Source organism: Gallus gallus, chromosome 7, assembly GCF_016699485.2.
Source record: "Gallus gallus isolate bGalGal1 chromosome 7, bGalGal1.mat.broiler.GRCg7b, whole genome shotgun sequence".
NCBI lineage: Eukaryota > Metazoa > Chordata > Aves > Galliformes > Phasianidae > Gallus > Gallus gallus.
In genome coordinates, this window is record NC_052538.1 from 17,561,144 (window position 1) to 17,582,547 (window position 21,404).

Genomic DNA, 21,404 nt, shown 5'->3' on the forward strand with positions numbered 1-21,404 from the left:
AATTTACTTTCCTCTGCCTTGTCTTAAGGCGCTTAACTTTGGCAGATATTGAGAGAGTAGCACCTTTAGCTGAGGGTGCATTACCATACAACTTGGCAGAACTCCAGAGGCAGGTAGGTAAAAGTGGTATATACAATCAAAATTGCTGAAATTAAGTGAATGTTTACATGTACATGTGTATGAAAAGTTAAAAACAAAAATACTTTAAACAGATTCTTAACAAATGGGTCATGTTGTATGTGTACTGCTATAAAGATAGAATTAGGATAGTACTGAGTAAGCAATTCACCTGTGCAACCCTGGGTTCACCCCTCCCTCAGTTAAGGGCTGGCGGCCAAAAGAGAAGCATCTCTATTTGGAGATTGCCTCCTTTTAGAATTTCCAACAAGCCCTGATCTTTGGAAAGGAGTAAGCTATTCCTTCTTTGTTACTGAATTGTGAATGCTACCTTTCTTGAGTGATCAGAAACTAGCTAAAGGCAACTATACCTACTGCCCCCTATTATTACAGTAAGTTTGTTCTTTTCCACTTCACTTTTTGTACATGTTACAGTGAAGTTCCTTTAAGAGATTGTATCCACTGGATTATGTAGGATCTGTGATAAGACAAGAATGGTGGAATGAGTTGATGCAGAAATGTGTATGCAATGTTTGTCCAGACTAACGAGAAGTACTTTTGCTGAAGTTTCATAATTGCATTTGTAACTGTCATTGTTGGTTTTAATCAGTGTTTTCTGTAGCACTCAGCTTTCTGAGTAGACTATTAGGAAATAAAATACTTACCTATTTTATTTTACACCTCAGAATTACCTTTGTAGCTTAACACTGTTATAAAATGAGCTCACTGAAAAAAGCTTCACCCATCACTAGAATGTACTCTTTTAATGCTCTTGGAGTAATACAGCATGCTTTAACCCTATTCTATATTCTGTATTAAGAGAGCACAGCAAAAAGGAAGCAATTTTGTTTTCCCTCTTCTGTAAGGAACAGTCTTTTACTGGACCATATCCTAAGTGAACCTGTTATTACTTAATTTAACAGTACTGATAGATGCAACAAAAAAGTTTTGTTTGTGGTAGAGATAATATCATTGCTGTGAGGTCCATCCACCCCTGGAAAATGAAAACACTTCACTAATTGCATTTATATGGCAATGTACATAAACTTGCTCTTTGTGGGTTTGGTGGAAATGGAAAGTAGCTTGCTTTCAACAATGTTTACTTTATTGTCAATTTTTTCATTGTGTGGGATTTTCCTAAAGCCCGGCAAGTGAATATCCTGTAGGGATGACAGATACAGTAATTTTCTGTTTATAAATATTAATGTTTTGAAAGCTATAGCATTAATTACATTCATTTGCATATTCAGCTGAACACACAAGTAAACTACAAACTTTGTGAACAGTTATTAAATAATATAAAAAGTGACAATTCCTTCACAAAGAATTTGATTCTTAACATCCAGTGATGTATTCATTAGGAATTATATTGGAATGTAGTGATTGGACTTTGATGAGAACTCTGTAGAGCTTCGAGTAGAAGGAATAACCTTAAAAAGCTAAGAGGAACCAAGTGTGATAATGTAGGACAAAAATTCTGTACAGTGAAAAACCAGTGCCCTTTCAGAGTCTTTCAGTGTGTTGTTACTGCATATGTCTTTTATTGAAATGGATCAAAAGGTCCCTCTGTATTTTGCAGGGTTTTGTTTTGTTTTGTTTTTGTGACCATCTTGTTTTTATTGTGATTCTCATTAAAATCAGGAAAGCTTAAAGTTTTCAGAATAGTGACTGAACTCTTCAGATTTGTTGTTTCTCTTTGCTTGTAAAGGCAATTCATTTGATCTATGCTTGTTTGTTTTGTTTTTTTTTTTAATAGACTGTTCCACACGTGTACTTTGTACTTCTTGTGACCCAGAATTTTTCTGTTCTTTTCTGCTCAGCTGTATTTTTGGAGAAGAAAATGCCTTGTGGAGGGAAATGATGGCACCTGGGTGTTTTTTTTTTTTGTTTTGTTTTGTTTTTGATTTTTTTAGGAAATTTGTACAAAATACTTTTTTTTTCCTTTTTTACAAATAAGGATCCCATCTTAACCTCAGAGGCCTTTGTGTTCTTCCTTGTGTACATACTGTGTAGCGTCACATCTTAAAGGCAGGGTTTTGCACATGCAGTGTCATGCCAGCATAAGCAGGGTTGCTTACACTGAGGTATGTGCTGCCCTTCTGTGGATGTTCCACGATTCAGAGCTTTGGAAAGCCTGGTGTAAATGTTAGCAGTGAAACATCTGTGTGATGTTCTTTGTAGAGAATACATAATGTGCATCAGAGCGAAGCACTGTAGAGTTCTGAGGTCTGTATAAATCCCAGCTCTGCACTCACAAGTGCATCTGCAAATGATACAGGTTATCTGTAAAGAACAAAGGAGGCTGCTTTTGGGAGATGGGCTTTGGTATCTGCTTTAGTGTGGATTTTAACCTCTAGTATTTTGGCCACCTATTACCTACATCGTATAAATTCTTTTCTAACACCCTTAGTTATGTTTGGAAGAAAACTTGGCATACTGTACTATGCCAGTTTCTGAATCTTTACATCTTGTGTATCAGCTTATCTTTATTACCTTATATGTAGTAAACATCTAATAATGTGATTTTGAATCTCTGCAAATATTTGGTGTAGACTTGGTTTTTATTTAAAATCCTAACATGTTTATAATAGTGTATGTGATTGAAATTAGTGAGGTCATCGTTGTGTCTGCAAATCATCAGCTGTCTGATAGAGCTTTGTGAGGAATGCTCTGGGAAATAATTGGCATTTTTTGCTTGTTTTGAAGGTAGTAGATGTCATGTTTATTCTATGTAGTAATGTGTATATACAGTCTTAGCATCTACCATCAGAGTATACATCTTATCTGTCAGATACTGAATTTTGTTTAAGCTAAGAAGGGGTTTCCGTTCCTTGGCAGTTTGAAGGCAATAGGATGAGAAATAGCAAAGTTGGTTTATATTTCTATCTACTTTATCTTGACCATAGATGGTTGGCTTTATTTTGCGATACCAGGAATGAAAATACCAGGAATGTAAGAATATGGCTATAAGGAGTATTTGAAAAACATGCTTTGTTCAGTTGATGTCTTGGAACTTAGAAATTCTTTTTTTTTCCCTCCTTGATGTAATACCACACGGTTTTGTCAGAATCTTTGTTTAACTTCATGAAAGCAGATTTATATTGTCTTTGTTCTCCCAGCAAAGTTTTGAAATGTTTTTTTCCCTTTCTTCCTCACACAGCAATCGTTTGGAGAGTTAAGCAGGCCTATCTGGCTCCAGGTAGCTGAGTCAGCCTACAGGTTCACTTTGGGCTCAATTGCTGGAGGTGAGTAATTTGTCTGCATTTCAGGCCTGGGTTTGTAGTCTTTCTTGCCAGACTCTTTGGGACCATCTAAGGTGCACTTTCTTGGTTATGCAGGTGAAGCATTGGAGGGTGCAGCCACTTCTGGTTGTGTCACTCTCGCTTCCTTATCCCTTCTATTCTAGTACCCGTTTAGGAACAACTGAAACTGTACTCACTTGAGAAACACACTTGCTTACTGATAGTTCTTACTGCTGCTTTTTCTGATTGGTGTTCTTTGTTCTCTGCAACTTGTTCTATATAATACATAATAAATTCATTCTCCTGGAGACTTTTTTCTAGATTTTCAGTATTGTTCTTACTTCCAACATCTCAGAGATCTTACCAGCTTGTATAGATCTGTGTGTTGAAATTACTGTTAAAGAAAGTCACCATAATGATTATGTACTACACCAACAGAGAAGCTGCAGAAGTAATGCTCCGAATGCTTTCTCACAGCTGTTGGTGCTACGGCAGTATATCCCATAGACCTGGTGAAAACTCGTATGCAGAATCAGCGCTCCACTGGTTCAGTCGTAGGAGAGTTGATGTATAAAAACAGCTTCGACTGCTTTAAAAAGGTTTTGCGTTTTGAAGGCTTTTTTGGTCTTTACAGAGGTAAGTGAGTAAAATATACATATTGGCTTGGGGATTTTCTCCCTTTTTTTTAATAAGACTCAAGAACCAGTCTTATTGGAAAACTGTGAAACTTGATATAATTTACATTTTTGCTTCTGTCTCATAGAGCTGACTATTTAACTACCCTTGAGCACTGTTCATCATAATTGCTGGGAAAAACGAGGCCTTCTGTTGTTACTGATTGGCTTCTTGGTGCACAGATTTGTTTAAAGTCCTAATCTCTGTGGTGTGAGTGTTGTGGACAAGATTATCTCACAAACTGAGGTTTGTGATATTTGGCTGGGGGTGAACGTGAGGAATGGATTTTAGCGTGTGAAGAGCAAATATCTGTTTTACAGCAAATATTTTTTATTCAAACAGAGACAATAGTCATTCTGAAAGGTACTTGTTAACCTGGATGCCAGATTGCTTATTCCTCATACCTCTGCAGGTACTGGGACTACTGTGAGCAAGAAATTGCAGCCTGCAATTTATGTATCAGTTTGTTCTAAAATGCAGGTTAAGAATTCAAAGCAACTTCTTATCAGTTGCACCAGCTAGATAGAAAGCTATCTTTTTTTTTTTTTTAGCTTAGGAGAAGGCTATGGAAGCATTTGTATTATATCAACAAGATAACGTACTTAAAGGGTACATACAGTAGTCAGTCATCTGATATTTATATTTAGTTGAATTCTCTATTTTTAATTGTTTTTTTCAAGCAACAAAACACAATTTTTTTTAAATTTTATTTTTTAATGTGATGGTCACAGACCATCTTTATGTTCTTTAGTATTACAGAGTGTTCTTTATGTTCTTTAGTATTACAGTGTGTTCTGTCCGTGAGGACAATGGCCCTTGCTAGTATTTGTTAAGAGCACTATCTGAGAAGTTTTTGCATGTGAAAGTCTATGGACTCTGACTAAGTTTTCAGTGATCTGACAGGACTTTGCAATGACAAATAAAGAGGAATAAATGAGCCAAAATATTAATGAGATAGCTGTTATCTCAATAAATTATGTTTTCCTAGTAAATTTCTTCCCTTTTTTTGTTGCTAGATCTTTCATTAAAACAAATAGTCCTTGAAGTTATATTCATGACTCTATTTTAAACTTTGTGATTTCTGCAGTTCTTTTTTATAGTACTGTTTTCTTTCTCTGCCCCTCACCCCAACGTGATTTTGCACAGTTGCTTCTAAAACCGATCACTTTTTATTTTTGTTGTCTAACTTTTGGCAAATGCTTTCCATAGATAAGTTAAAAACAGTGCTTCACACTCAAGGGGGAAAAAGTGCATGTTGAGGGAGAATAATGTCAACTCGTTAAACTTTTAAAAAATATGTTTAGTAATTGTCTTTTAAGATTGTTTATCATGAGAGGTTTGTGCAGCTGTTCTGAAAACGTTATCTTCAATGGTCAGCATGTGCTCATAGTATCAGATTATCTGCAAATGATTATTAAACAGAAACAATGGAAATATTTACAGAGCTGACTGTAACTGGAATCTTATATTTCTGAGTGGGATTATCCTAAATTGTATTCTAATATATAATGATACAATATAGTTCTTCAGTTTAAGAAATAGACTTGAATGGACATTGGAAAGCTCTTATTTTTAAGTGAAAACTTCTAATTTTTGGTCAGGAAAACTGTAATGCTTGTGAAACCTGACATCCAACTTCTGAACTAATTACAAAGTATTTTCTAAGCTCTCTTGTTAGACCATGCTGAATCCTAGGTTCTCTAGAATACAGAGTGTGTGTGTGTCTGGGGTGTTTAGCTGCATATAAAGGAGGAGACAGTGTGAGGAATTGTCTTGTGGTGTTTTGTCTGGTAGTTTTCTTTTCTTTTTTTTCCCCCTTCAAACTACAGGCACTGCAGAGCGGGGTTTTCTTTTTGTGGTAGATCAGAGACTCAGGCTGGGAGGGCAGTATTTCTTTTTGTTATTGTCAACCTTTCTTTGTATTTAATAACTACCTTTCCTCTGCATAGTAAGTCTGTACATCACACAGAAGATACTGTGTTGGAAGAAAACACTACACTGCATATATTATGTGCTGCACTTTCTATTTTGGTACCTTTACTCTGAGCTTCTTTTTAGGGAGGTACTATAAAGAATTTACAGACCTAAGTAGTTTGGGGAATTTTGAAGATTGTTTTATGAATTTTAGCCATCATTTTCATTTAAGAGAGAGTGGGAAGCTGCACCATCATAGTTTTGTTGATGTCATTTGATGTTTGATATTATTAGTACGGGATTTCTTTATTTGTTAATTGGCAAACACTTCTAACAAACTGATGTTCCCTAAGCATGGAAATGAGCACTTCTAATAAAAACAAACCCTTTAAGTTTTATGATTTTACGCATAATACCAGAATTACTGTGCACAAAATGAATTGAAAGATAACAGATGCTGCTATAATCTACGTTAGGAAGTTGAGACTGCCACCTACTGATTTCTCTCTCTCTTTTTTTTTCTTAACCTATTAGCTCCTTGAAAGGTGTATGTACTGCTGTCAAAAGACTGCTTGTTTTGGTAGTAGCTGTTTTCCGAGACCAGAGTCTTTCAGAATTGGCTCTGCCAACTGATAATTCCTCTTGGCAAGCTTAAAAAAAAAAAAAAACAAAAAGTAAAATAAGTAATTGTAAGAGAGTTTACAGAAGTTTATGTTGGACTCAACTAATGAGAATACTTTACATCATTAGTTGACTGGAGCCTTGAGAAATCTCAGGTTAGTGGTAGAGGTTAGTTCATAATTTATCATAGTTGTGTGTATCTCTCATAATTAATCTCCTGTTTTAATTTCAAGATTTATGGGAAAATAATACGAAGGGGCTAAAAAACTCTAAAGTCAAATTAATCCTTATGTAAATAAACATATAATGAGGTTCATTTAGTCTTTTACTTTTTTCTTTTTTTTTTTTTTGTGTACAGCAACTGTATCAGACTTGACTTGGTTGTGGAAGGTGGATACATTCACCCTTTTCATTACCATTTTCAACAGAAATCTTATTGTAAAATCCTATAGGTATGAAAATCCAATGCTCTAGCAGCCACACATGCATAAATGCCATCTACCTCCTAGGGTAACTGTCACTCACTTCAAAGGAAATCCCATGTGCAGAAAGACATTTCTGTAGAGCTCTTATAAAATACTAGTTTCTTTATTAGGAAGATAATGTTGCCTTATGATGTCTTTGTTTCTATAGGCTTGTTACCACAGCTGATAGGTGTTGCTCCAGAAAAGGCTATTAAGCTAACTGTACGTATCTTTTTTTTTTTCCTGACATTTTTTTGTTTGTTAACAAACACAGGATTTGTTTCCTAAAATGTGTGAAAGATGACCACTTACAAGCACTCTAATAAATATGGTTACAGATGTACTTGATATAGGTTAATAAGGAGGAAGGATACATTTATGTTGTATGTAATGTATTGTATCTTCATTAGGTTAATGACTTTGTCAGAGACAAATTTACTAAGAAAGATGGTTCCATTCCACTCCCTGCAGAGATCCTTGCTGGAGGTTGTGTAAGTATCTATTCTGTACTGTTCATTCCTAGGAAAAATTGATTCTCAGTAATGTGCGGTACAGTTGGAATGACGATGTTATGTGTGTGCTTTGTTGTCCTGAACAGAACTTTTTTTTTCCAGTTTACAAGAACTGGAAAAGGACTTTTTCTCTTTGGGAAAGCTGCATAATTCTGAGTTCCCTTGGAATGATGTGCTTTAACAATTTCTGGCCTACTACATAGCTTTCAGTTTAAGTGGTGTTTGTATTCACAGAAGAAGTTTCTGCATGACTACATTCTGTACTTTTGCTTGGGATGATGTTCACGGTTAGTTATGTGGTTAAGTATACTTACAGTTAGTCCTTGTGAACGGATTATAGGAATCATGTTTGAGTTTGCTTCCAGGAAAAAAGGAAAAAAAAAAAAAAGGTAGACAAAAAAATCAACTGTTTTTTCCTTTTGAAAACTGCATGAGCAGAAATTCACTCTTTAACTTTCTATGTGTGATTCTCTTGCTTATTTGTGAAAATGTAAGAAAACTGAGTGATGTAGTCTTATCTTTCAGATAACAAGTTTGAGTGAATTTTCTGTTTAAGTTACTTCATGTAAAATGTAGCTACATTACTGCAGATGCTAACTACATCCCTCATGTAAATATAGTTAAAAACAAATGATATTTTCATTGAGATTGACGATTCTAATTCAGTGGACCTCCAAGCAAGCTGTAAATGATTGGAATTGGTATTGATGATAGGGCTTTTTGTTTTTGTACATTGGCTAATTTCATTTGTGGGTTTCACCAAGAGCTGTTAACCCTATAAAATGTTTAAGACTTCAGTTAGTTTTCTTTTGTAGCAGGGAACGCTAATAACTTCCAGTTGAGTAGGCTGACAAGCTGGTAAAAAAAACCTCCTCAGCTTACAACAAACCTGAGGCAGAAAGGTTGTTGACCTCTGCAAACTTTTAATTCAAAGAAGCAGCCCTGAAGGGAGGCTGCTTATAGTTCTGCCTGATTGAATTTGGCAGCCTGGTACATGCTTGAGTCTTCACCTGTCAGTGTACAAAGTTTATTTTCTGAGAAATGTGAGAAAGCAGCTGTGATGTATAGCTAGCAAAAGACTAACCTTTCTTCTGGGAAGCACATACAGATCATTTATAACAGAAGCAAATACAATTCCTTAGTATTCTTCTCTCTGTTATGGTTAAATTCACTGTTCACATCAAACATCTCATACTTAGTTACTATTTTTACATTGTTTTATACTGAAATTATAATATTAAACATGATCTACTTTAACAGTTTTTCTGTTTCTTGATAGGTACCCCTTTTTCAAAATACATTTCTATTGTCTTACTGTAGTGAACATACAAAAAAAAATCAGGAAGAAAAATTAGTTTCAGATAAGCTGTCCAGACAAAACCCTTTGTACTAGCTGATTGTTGTAGCTGATATTATCTTCCAAAAGTATCACAGAATTGCAGGGTTTGGAAGGGGATCTCAAGAGATAGAGTCCAATCCCTGCTAAAGCAGGTGCCCTACAGTAGGTCACACAGGTAGGCTTCCAGCTGGGTCTTGAATATCTCCACAGATGGAGACTCCACAACCTCCCTGGGCAGCCTGTTCCAGTGCTCCATCACCCTTACCATAAAGAAATTCTTCTGCAGTTTGTATGGAACTTTCTATGTTCAAATTTTAGGCCACTGCTCCTTGTCCTATTACTGCGCATCACCAAGAAGAGCCTGGCCTCATCCATTTGCCTCCCACCTCTCTTTAGATATTTATAAACATTGATCAGGTCCCTCCCTCTGTCTTTTCCCCAGGCTGAACACACTAAGTTACTCAGCCTTTCTTCATATGGGAGATGATCCAGGCCCTTCATCATCTTTGTGGCCCTCTGCTGTTTCTGTCCTCTTTCTCCTCAGTCTTTTTCACCCTCATTTTGACAGCTTTTTTTTTCCATTTTGACTTGCTTGGAAATAGTGTTGATCTTCTCATTTACTGTATTCATTGTATTCTGCTTTTTTTTACAAAATATCATGGGATAACCAACAGTTACATCCAAGGAACTGCCACAAGCAACCTTAATTCCTCTCTATGTGCTGGGGCAGACAAGCTTTCTCTTCTGGAGATATTACTTTTCTTCCTCATCTTTGCACAATTTTATTCCTTCTCTCTCTGTTAGCCCAGAATTATGGGTTACCATGGCATTGTTTGGCTTTTATCTATCCCAAAATTGTGTTCACCATCTGGATTTAGGTAGCTTGTGGCTTCTTAAAAATGTCTTGACAAGTATTAATAAATCAGCAAACTCTCAAGTAGGTAGGAAGATGGGATATGTTATGTTGATAGTACGTTATAAAAAGAATACATTCGAAATATGCTTTTCACCCCATCATAACATCAGAAGAAACAGATTATATCTATGTGTAGCTCTCAGAGATGTTCTTCTTACTACCTCTGACCCTCACTTGTCTGTTTTTAGCACTGACTCTTTTCCTGATAAACATCAATAATGCTCCTTTTTATTATTTCTACGTGTAATGGATGGGCAAGCTGTTTTTTAGGTGTTTTGTATGGTTTACGACAGAAGTCTTCCACACCAATGGAGACCTTCCTTCTTGCAAGCAGTGCAGAAGCACATTGTGTGCACTGCTGTCCACAGCCTAGTATCAATAAAATTGTGGTGAGGAGGCAGAAGCAGCAATGGAAGTAGTGCAGCAGACCTAGCAAATTGTCTTCTCTGGATGGCACAGCTGTATCAAAGCCTGTGTATGGTGTTATAGTCCTGTAAGACCCACAAACTGGGACAGCTAAAACCTTTGGTGTTAGGATGGTAGTGGTTTCAGGCACCCTGCGTATGGCACTCAGCATCCTCAGCTCTGCGAGAAGTGCTGTATCATCCCGCAAAGGGGTAACCAACAGAGTCAGGAACTGCATTAAGAAGATACTATTTTTTTCTCAACTGCTGTAAGATTTTGAAATAAACTCCTATCCTCAGTAAAAGTCTTAAATCTCATAGCTGTTACTAGAGACATCCACCCAAGCACTGGCCTACTTACACGGTCAGCTGCCTGCCAGTCTTCCTTCCTTACTGCAGGGCAGGGACCTCCCGCAGTCAGTCAGTGCCCTGTGTTTCTTGAAACGTACCTGCTGGCCTCTGGGCAATGTAAATGCCGTTGGGGAGTGCAGGGTCTGCTCTGTCAAAGCCCAAATATTCCCAGCTGCTCTCAAGTTGTGGCTGTATTGGAAGTCTGCAAAACAACTACGTGGGGCAGCTCAGTTACATCGGTCAGGTCATACCTGTCAAGGAAAGAGTTCTGGTCACTGATGGATGAAACTGATATCCCATCTTCCTACCTTCCTGAGAGTTTGCTGGTTTTTTAATCATCAGCAGCAGTATCCACACTTCCACATGTTCAGATAAAACAATTTATTTCCCTACTGTTACTGTAATTAATTGAATTTCATTGTAATTTGGTGATTAGCATTTCTGCCTCTGGAGTTTTCAGCTACTATGAGGTAGTAGGGAGACTGAGTTAGGCTTTGGTGATGCTTTCCTGACAAGAGCTGGGGAAACAGAAAACTCATACCTAATGTGGATAGTGCTACTCAAAGAAACTCACCTGCATGATGCATGTTAGGTAACTGTTCATTCTCAGCTGAGCCATATAAGTTGACATCTAATGTCGTATAAGTGATTCATAAGTACTGTCACAGTAGATGAAAATGCTGTAATTTTGAGGTGAAGTTCCTATGATTTACGTTGGAAAAAATGGATTTTTCCATCAATGGAGTGTGTGTGGGGCTTAGCGTTTCAAGTGGATGAATTCCATTTCATGTGAAAGACATTTCTGATTTGTGCTGCAGGATGTGGGGTGCCAGAAGGAAAGGGTCTAAGAACCCTTCTTGAAGGTGTAGGCGGTGCGTCTGTTGGTGATAAGGAGTGGGAGATGTGTGTGTTTGCCTACACATATACAAAGAAATCCCAGAATTTACTTGTCAGGATGCTGCTCCTCAAAGTCTTGAAGATAGATACTGTATATCTCTTTATATGGTTTAGACAGATGAAGTTAGGAGAAGAATTAAATGTTGCTGCTTTACTTTGCTTTCTGTTGCAGACATTTAAACTTATGGAGAAATGTACTGTTTAGTAAAAAAGACAGTAAGCTTACTGTGGGTGCATGAGCAAAGAAAGTTTGCCTTGAGAAAGAAGTGCAAGTTCTTTTGATGTGTTTGTGTTTGAAGTAGGTTGTTTTAAGTAACATCTTATTTTAGCTGCTTCTATAGGGTATGGTTGTGGTCCAGGATGTGGTCGTTTCGGAAAGGAAGGAAGGAAGGGCTCAAAATAGGCCTCTCCCCCTTTGTAGCATATGCCTCTGGGTAGAATTGGAAAGGGCAAGAGGTCTCATGTTGCAGGGTCATTTGTGTATTTCCTTCAGCCTTTGGCATGTCATGAGGCGTTTGCTGTGGGATCTCAAACTACATCTTTTCTCTCATAACCTTTGCTGTCAGATTTAGTTCCTTTATTTGCTCCTTGTAGAGTTATTTTACATGACATTAAGGTTAAGTAGAAGCTTTTATTACTGGTATTTTTCATGTGTATGAATAACCTCCATTCAGAAACAAATTTGTCAGCCTTTTTTAAAGTGTCTGTTGTAATTTATGTGCAAAGGAAGATTTTCTTGGGGAGGAAATCTAGATTTAGTGCACCTTCTGTGAAAGAAATGCAAGGACCTCAGTGCGTACCTCTGTGTGTGTATACATGCACACGTGTATTTAAAAAACATAGCTGACAGCTGAAATAAGGTACTCTGAGAAAGAATGATGGTGATTGCCACTGATTTGCACAGAAGCGTGGAGATTTGCATTGCAACTCTGCACACCGCCAGTTTGGTTTTGGTTGGAGATCCTTTGTGCCTTTCTCTTCTGCGTCCCCTTCTGAGGCACTTCCTGTGCTGCTGTGCAGGCAGTGCCTTCCCTCAACCTCATTCTTTGTCAGACACACAAATGTTTTCTTAAAAACAAAACAAAACAACAGCCCTCCCATTCGGTTCTTAAAAAGCACACAATAAAAAAGTGAGTTTTCTTGTGTTGTATGTTACCTGTCCGTATGATGTGATAGGGACCTCATTTGTTCACGGAGCTGAATTCAGTGTAGATCTTTATGTCAATTGAGTTATTCTTGTTCAAAAGAGTTTGCTCCAGGCATAACTGTACGAAAGGGTGAGGCTTGGGCAGGAGCCTATGTTGCTGATAGGCAGCATTTCACTGAGTGCCTTGGTGATTACTGCTCTTTCTAAGAAAGCTGGATGTAAGAAGTTTGTCAACGCCGAATACACAATGTTCAGAACAATTACAGAGCTTTCTAAGAGGTTTTCTACTGATAATGAGTTAGGGATTTTCTTATGTTTTATTTTACTTAGTCATCTGCTTATCAAGTCATATAACTACTAATACTGTTATATATAACTCTGTTAACAGCATAAAATTGGTAACACTTTACTACTACTACTAAATTATGAAAAAGTTCTGCTTAGAGTCTTATCTGTTCATTTGTGTGTCAGGACTGGACTCAGAACAGCAGAGGGAGGCAGTTGTGCACCTATGGGAGGAGGAGGCTAATTGCAGGAAGGTTGAATTCAGGGCAGAAAATAGAAATGTTTACGAATTGGCCTATTTGTGTTTCTTTGGTGGGTGTTAGGCAAATAGGAAGAGTTATTTTGGCTGCTCTGCAGGATGTGCTAATTTACAACAGAGTAAAAATAAAAAATAATAGAAGATTGAATTTCACATATGTAAACAAAGAATGCATATTAAATAGGCAGGTAGCAGATAAAAGTTTATGATGCACCGTATTATGTTGTAAGAGTATTCTGATTAATGCTCTATCCAGAGTATAAAAAAAAAAGGTAGGGGAACTATAAACACTGGAAATGGTTTTTCTATTTAATGCAATATGGAGGAAAAAAAAAAAAAAAAAAAGCTTATTCTTTAACAGAATTTGCCAGAAGAGAATTATATAAGTTCTGTTTATACTGAAACTTTTCCAAGCAGGACAGCCGTTTCTTCTTACACACGTAGGTCTGCACTAACTGGAAAGGAGAAGGTGACATGGGAAGTAAATAAGGTCCGAAGAACAGTTTTAGATGTGAGTTGTGTCAGGGAACTGAGAAAAGCTTATGCGTTAAGTCCAGGAAACAGAGAAATGGGGTCAGTTTGTCCAGTCTGGGAATTCCCAATGGCCTTCCAGACAGCTGAAGGAAAGATAATTAATCAAAAGCAGAGGTTGATCTGCCACTGTTTGGGTCGAGGATTTCAAATGTCTGTACTGACTGAGGTATCTCACGTTTGGTCAGTGAAGATTTTGAGACCCCCATCGCACAGCCGCTACCGGAGTGCTCAGAGTGTTCCTTGACTGAGGTCCTTTTCTCAAATCTAAAATAAGTTTTCAACTTCTAAGATGTGCTGCCCGGCTAACCTCAGTTCTGCCTGTTGCTGGAGAGGAGAAGATGTGCTATAGCAGGGACATAATAGAAAGGATTAGTGTTAATTAGTTCTGAGTCAGGGAACACCAGGAGGTAGGATAGTAAACTGACCGATGATTTTTATTTTTATTTTTTTTTCTGCACACACCCTCAGTTTTCAGAGAGAGTTTCTTTCCTGGGCAACCTAGAAGTAGAAAAAAGAAGCTTCAATTACAGACGTTCTGCATCTTTTTCTTCGGTCAAGTGTGATGAGTTGACTGGGTAGATCAAGACTACGAGGGGCTTTCAAATTGGGGAGGAAATGTTTTTTGAAGTTGGTTGTATTCAGGTGGCTGTATGTCATGCATTTTAGGGAGCTGTTTTTAAACGTACAAAGATGGCTCAGAAAGAAGGGGAAGAAGGAAGTGTAGTAAAATTCTGCTGTTTTGTGCTGAACCGCACACTTCTCCAGAAGTGAATAGTAGTACCTACAGCATCCCAAAGAGAAGTCCAATCGTGTCATGTTAAATAGGTGCATGTGCTCCTGAAACAAAACTGTCAGATGGAAGCCGAAACGTACTTCTTTGGAAGTCATTGCTTGAAGTGCAGAATTTGAAGGTGCTCTGCAACTCTATTGCTAGGAGGAAGGAAGCAAAGCAGTCCTTCAGCCCTGCTGGCAGAACGTTTCCAGCACATGGAATGCCATGCTCAGCTCAGAGAAAGATAGGGCTCCTGTTTGTATCTAGTATCATATTTTGAAATGTTACTCTTCCTATTTAAATTTTATATTTTGTTTCCAATTAGGAGAATTACAGTCTACTAAACAAAACTCCAAACACCTTTTCTAATTATTTAAAATTACACCATTAAATGCAAATTTACTTTTTAAACAGCATCACCACTAAATGCTAATAGCATGTCTAAGCATTGGTGATGGATTATTATTAAATAAACATAAGGTCTTTGTAAGCGTTTGATGCCCTAGCAGTACAAGTCTAATCACTGTTGTAGGGTAGTGCTTAGTGCACTAGCTGATAGACTTTTGTGCAGTCTCATGACTTTTAGAAAGTGATGTGAAGGAGAATTGCAGAGGCAAACCAAATCAATCCGCTTCAGTGGAATATAAACATATAAATGTAAGGATTTATGTGAACCAGAATTCTGTACAACACCATGATATCTGATGTGGGCTTTTAGCCTCCAGACAAGTGCTTTGTTAACTCTCACTCGTGGGTTTCCATTTGAGAATATGAGCCAATGCAGTGAGAGGTGAAGGCACTCTGCACCTGGCAAAGTCAGCGTGTCACCACATGCTCCAGTAATGCGATTTGCTTTCTTTTTCTTTGGGTTTGCAGGCAGGAGCTTCCCAGGTCATCTTCACCAATCCACTGGAGATTGTAAAGATTCGGCTGCAGGTAGCGGGAGAAATTACTACAGGACCCAGAGTCAGTGCCCTCTCTGTTATGAAAGATTTAGGCCTTCTTGGTCTCTATAAGGTACGTGTTTCTGCTCTGAGTGGCTTCACTATAGCTCTGCTAACCCATTTTATGCTAAACTTTTACAGTGTTGAAACAAAGACTGTGTTAAAAACAAAGAAAGCTTTTGAATTTAGAACCAATTTCTTCCTGCAGGGCAGCCCCACAGTGGAGAACTGAAGAAAACCCACTTCTATATTAATGGCAGTGGGATACATAAAAGTACTCCCCCATTCTGTCCTCTGGGCTTTTATACCGAGCTACAGGGAGTCCTGTATTGCAGACCTGCTGGCTTCTAGTACTGATAATTTCATTTGGTGGGGTTTTGTGAAAAGTTTCTTTACCTTTCCTGCGTGCTTTTCTTACGTTTATTTTGAATCTCCGTTATCTCTATTGTTATCTTTGCAGCAGGATATTCTCTTTGTCTTAATAATTTGATGGCAGTGAAACAGTGGTGTAGTTTAGTAGGATTCAGATTTTTAAGAAGTTAGATGGTGGGATTTGTCAATAACAAATTCCACTTTAAAAAAAGCCCGTACTGTACTTCAGCAGAGTGCCAGTCAACAGATTCCTTCCCTGCAGGTACACTTACTACCATCATTACAGATCAGATGTAATGGAGCAGAAGCTATTAGTTTTCTTAAACAAGGAATAGTATTTCTTGCTGCATCTTCTGCCAGCACAAGGGGTAATACGTAAATTCAGCACTTGTATTATCTGTGCACTTACAAAACATTGCTTTAGCTGATTTATCATAGACCTCTAATAATAGTATAGAAATGTGCAAATTTATTTCTGGAGCTGAAGCTTTTGCTTGGGATTCAATAAATCAGATTAACAACCGTTACATTTCCCGAAGATCACAGATGTTTTGGTACATGGGACAAAGTTACCATTTCTCTTTGCAGTAATTCAACAATTGAGCCTACTAAAAATGCTGCTATTCTTTAGAATTGAATTATCTTTTGTTAGTAACTGCACAAACAAATTTCAGAGCATAAACTATCTGCGTGGAAATGACTGGAGGCACGAGATTCTCTGTACCCGGTGTCCTACTTCAGCCACACAGGGTTTGTAACGGGTGCTGTCTGTTGCACTACATCTCGTGGCAGAGGGGGACAGGTCTCAGCTGGGCCCATTGTGTGGAGGCTGCTGCCTGGAGTATAGGTTACCAGCGTACTCATCTGGAAAGAATGTTGTTTTTGTAACATGCATGCTTTCAGGATATACGGATGAGATTTTTTGACATGTAGTTGGTTGTTCAAGCTTTGTACTGAAGGAGTTATTTTTCAGCTAGTAAAAGACCGATGACTGAAGTTACTGAAAGAAAAATACTAAATATGGTTTTTTAGGAGCATTGCACTATTTTTACAGCATACGATCTTTTAAGGCACTGTTTCATGCCAGGTTTTTGCCAGGAGCTGCTTCTTACAGTGCTGTCATAGGCCTGTAGGTTTGCCGCCCTGTATCTTCTCCTCACTGAAAGCCTCCCGTTTTGCAGTGGTTTCCCTTTTTGGTAGCCTTTTGGTGCAGCTTCTTCACTCAGCTACGTGTTCATCTGTGCAGAGCTGTATGAGGTGTTACAGACCTAAATGGTATTTTAGTGATGATTTTGTGTTTGATGGAAAGAATGGCATGCCAGGACTTGTCTCACTGCCTCTGTGGTTGTGGGTCCTTGTGAGAAAGACTTCAGGACAGACCTTGTTGCTTTCTTTGTCACGTTTGGACGCATCAAATATAAAAGGTACTTATTCTAGGTACTGATGTCAGAATTGCTGTTGCATAGTGCTTAATCAACCTAGGTATGAACCTTGAATCATCCTTACTCTAGAAGCCTGCTTGAGTTTTTTATTTGAGATCAATTCTGCATCTTCTGTTTCCTGAATTAGTTTATTTTCTGTGTTGTTTACCTGTTAAATGAAGAGAGCTGATGCTTCCTGGGCTCTGGATATCAATTTTAACCTTATTTACAAAATTTATTTTTATTACGTCTCTTTTCTGCTTGACAGGGTGCCAAAGCATGTTTCCTCAGAGACATTCCCTTTTCTGCAATCTACTTTCCTGTTTATGCTCATAGCAAACTGATGCTCGCTGATGAAAATGGCCATGTGGGAGGGCTTAATCTCCTTGCAGCTGGAGCCATTGCAGGTAATTTTTTTCTTTTAGTTAGTAATATTTAATATTCATTCGGTAGCCCCATATAAAGGAAGGGTATGGTACTATTGTGTCTGATTTAATCTAAATTTGATCACTGTTATCCTTAGTGGGAGGCGATGTAATTTTGATGAGAGCTAATTACATTTGCATAATGTGGATAAACAGTGTAATGCAGCTCAGCAACTTGTAGTCAAATTTGATCTGTCTGTCTCAATGGGGTTTTACTTGTTACTGTGCTCTCTGAGTTGAAGGCTAATTTGAATCTTTGATGAACATAAAATGAGATACCATAAGAGCTAAGAAGAAAATGACTTACTTGGGTTTGGATTCCTGAATAACTGAGAGGAAACTTAGTTCAAAGGCAATTGCCAAAAACAGGGCATTAGTTTGTAAAGAAGCTGAGGCTGAAGAATCATACTGTGAAAAGTAAAATATTTTACAGGCTTCTCAAAAAAGTTCAATATAAACAGAATGAGCAACGGTGATCGGTAAGTTCTTCTTGCTAATTGGCACACAGTGTAAAATACTGGATATAGGAACTGTAGTGATGGTTAAGAGGATGCAGAAGGGCAGGTCCTGTTAAGATCACCAGAGTGGAAACTACAGAACCGTAGAATCGTTTAGGTTGGAAAAGACCTCTGAGGTCACCACATCCAACTGCAAGCCATCCCTGCCATGCCCTTTAACCACGTCCCTCAGTACCACACCTCCACAGTTCCATAACACCTCTAGGTAGTTGCAGCCTCTCAGTTGTGAACCAGTCAGTGTTGGCTTCTGTGTAGTTTAGAAACCCCCTTGGGTGGGATGGGCCACTGTTACTGGTTGTAGTTGTGAGGAATAGCTGTATGTATGTTCATCAGTCACTGTGAGTCCCACAGTGACTTGGTGCAGAGCTTGGCTGCACCTGCTCTTTGCCAGTTGGGTCTTTTCTGGTGTCAGAGGGAAGAGAGAGACCAGCTGGAAAAGCAGTAGCAGAGTTGTAGCCCTGTTTCCTCTCACATAATGCAGGACTGTCTATCTTGCTGCACTCACAGAAGCATATACAAATATTATTAACTTCTATCTCATAATATTCATCTTTTAGATTGCAAACTTCACAGCTTCTCCTTGCTCAGTTGGTGTTTCTGGGTCATATAGATACTAAGAAATGAATTCTATTAAAAATGTGTTTAAATCTCATGGGCCTGGTTTCTGTGGCTTGTACAGGAACCTGCCTTTCCAAACACCACCTTGCAAACTCCTGATTGCTTCATCTATTCCTGTTACGCATGTGCAGCAGGGAAGAGCGCGCTCTGAACTTACCTGCCTGCAAGGGAAAATCTACATATGGTTGCTATTATTGTCTGCTTTGTGGGCTTAACTACATTATTCCCATTCACTTTAACATATTCTGAATTATCAGTGACACTTGTGAGCTTATGATCCCCTATAAAAATTAGTGACTTATTACACCTTTATTTCAATGTTTTAACCCATAGTGAAAGTTTAACAAAATTGAAATTAAATTCAAAATTCCAAATAAGTCAGAAAACTGTTCTTCTTTTGATGAGGATGAAATTCTTACAGTATTCAGAAATACCCAAAATAACACAGGCTTTTACTGTGGAGTACATTTCTGAAAACTGTCTCCTTTCCTTCGACTAGAGAGCTGAGAGTGGTGCCTTGGAAGTGGAGATACGCTCTTCCACTGCAGTTGGCAACATCGTGCTGCTGGCACAAAGCAGGCTTGTAAGGCACCTTCCTTCTCCTGTCTTTTCACTGCTTGCCTGATTGAAGCAAGCAGCACCCATTCTCCTACAAAACAGCCCAAACAGCAGTAAAGAAATAATTTTTTAGAACAGGTATTTTAAGTAGTAATTTCCTTCCTAACACCTTTAGCATGTGGATGGATTGGATTCAATTTCACAGGTGAATGGTTTGTATAATTTGCAAAATATTTTGTAGACTATGCAAATACAGTAAGGTGGCACAGCTGAGTTTTGTCATAGATCTCCTTTCTGATTTCAAATATAACATACGTGTGAGTTTAAAAATGCTTCATCTGTTTGGTGGGATGTTGAGAGAATCGCTGTTAATATTTCACCGTTATTATTTTCTTTACTCTCAGCTGTAGCCTTTAAGCTTGGAAGAAATGGAAGGATAATACCAACAGTTACATTAGCTTCAAGTATAAGAACTCGCATTTTTAGTAACATCCAATTCTTGCAAAAACATATTCACGTTTGCCGTTGTATCTTTCAGTTAGAAGAGTTTCATCTTTTACAAGAATCTTTGTGCAAATTAAATGTGGTTTTCTTCTAAAAGGTGTACCTGCTGCTTCTTTGGTAACCCCTGCTGATGTCATCAAGACAAGACTGCAAGTGGCAGCTCGTGCCGGTCAGACAACATACAGTGGAGTTATTGACTGTTTTGGAAAGATTCTAAGGGAAGAAGGCCCTTCGGCTTTTTGGAAGGGAGCCGCAGGTGAGAGATGCATATTGAATATCATGGCTGACCCCACTTCTCCAAATCAGTACCTGCTGCTGTTCCAGTGCGGTATTTAAAAGGTCTGATTCCAAACAATGTAACTTTAACGTTTTGTTACAAAACGCTCAGCTTCTCTCCTGAGAAACTCCCTTTTGTTTGACGCTGTAACTTGCACTATTCAACAGCTCGAGTGTTCAGATCCTCGCCCCAGTTTGGTGTTACTTTGGTCACTTACGAACTTCTGCAGAGGTGGTTTTATGTCGATTTTGGAGGCCTGTAAGTCAAACATTTGCTTTTTAAATTGCAGTAAGTATTTGCAAAGATCAAAAATCTTACTTTTTTCAAGCACGGGACCACTTAAACTCGGTGGTTTTGAGCAGCAGTTGTAGTATGAGCCAAACAAGCTCCTCGTCCTTTGGTAATTAATAGAGTGGAGCTTAATTATATGCTACTTCTAGACAGGTGAAGAGATTAAAAAAAATACGTATTTTAATACATTACATAAAATTTGTCTTTCCAGTGTAGCAAGATATTTTGTCCTTCTTACCTGTGCCATAGGAAGTTAAAAAGTTGGTCTCAGTTGCCCATGAAGCAGCGCTGTGAACCACCCCCACCTGACTATTTTTAAATAGTGGAAAAACTTGTTTCATTTTCTTCCTTCAAACAGCAAGCCTTCTGGATCAGAACCTACACCGAAAACCCGAATTTCAGATCTTCCTCCTGTTAACCCCGAACACATAGGCGGATACAGACTTGCTACAGCTACATTTGCCGGTATAGAAAATAAATTTGGTTTGTATCTTCCCAAGTTTCGATCTTCTGGCACTGTCTCAGCTCAACTGAAGAGCGGCAGCTGAATCCCAAAGATACATTTCAGCCTCTGGAAGTGATGCAGTGCTAGAAATCCACGAGAACAGTACTGTATTTTTTTCCAGTCAGCTGCATGTTGTTCTAGCTGAACTGAGATTGCAAATCAAATTACTCCTTTCTAATATATACACATTTATCTGTTTCTGAACTAGTTGTTGCACACAAACTGACTGAAGCTTTGGGTCTACGCCTTGTTTTTAACCAGTGGCATGAATGTGTAAGCCTAAGCTTTGCCTCACATAGCTTGCATTTAATGTTACTGTACATATTGTACAACTTTGTACAGAGACATCATGGCATCTCTACACATACATTTATATAATGGATATTGCAGTTCAAAATAGTTTGAAATGTACAGAATGTTTTGAAGGCTTTTTGTTAAGACTCACGTGACAATAAAATATTTAAAACCATTTAAGTCAGTTCACTTCTTCGTGGCTATACAGAAGTCGTCCAATACGATTTT

At 38.1% G+C, this 21,404-nt stretch overlaps 1 protein-coding gene across 7 annotated transcripts in view; it reads left to right on the forward strand.

Moving 5' to 3' along the window:
* SLC25A12 (solute carrier family 25 member 12) overlaps positions 1-21,404 on the forward strand; it is a 45,476-nt gene that overhangs the window by 23,547 nt on the left and 525 nt on the right. For 6 of the 7 annotated variants that reach the window (XM_015289764.4, XM_015289765.4, XM_046944084.1 and 3 more), the window contains 10 exons: positions 29-113; positions 3,278-3,362; positions 3,837-3,995; positions 7,203-7,255; positions 7,444-7,524; positions 15,326-15,466; positions 17,455-17,593; positions 19,907-20,065; positions 20,254-20,344; positions 20,736-21,351. In XM_015289764.4, coding sequence (XP_015145250.1) covers positions 29-113; positions 3,278-3,362; positions 3,837-3,995; positions 7,203-7,255; positions 7,444-7,524; positions 15,326-15,466; positions 17,455-17,593; positions 19,907-20,065; positions 20,254-20,344; positions 20,736-20,925 — 1,183 coding nt within the window. In that variant the 3' untranslated portion in view covers positions 20,926-21,351. Of the gene's footprint in view, positions 1-28; positions 114-3,277; positions 3,363-3,836; positions 3,996-7,202; positions 7,256-7,443; positions 7,525-15,325; positions 15,467-17,454; positions 17,594-19,906; positions 20,066-20,253; positions 20,345-20,735; positions 21,352-21,404 lie in introns of those variants that run through there. The other variant, XM_046944083.1, reaches the window with a different exon arrangement.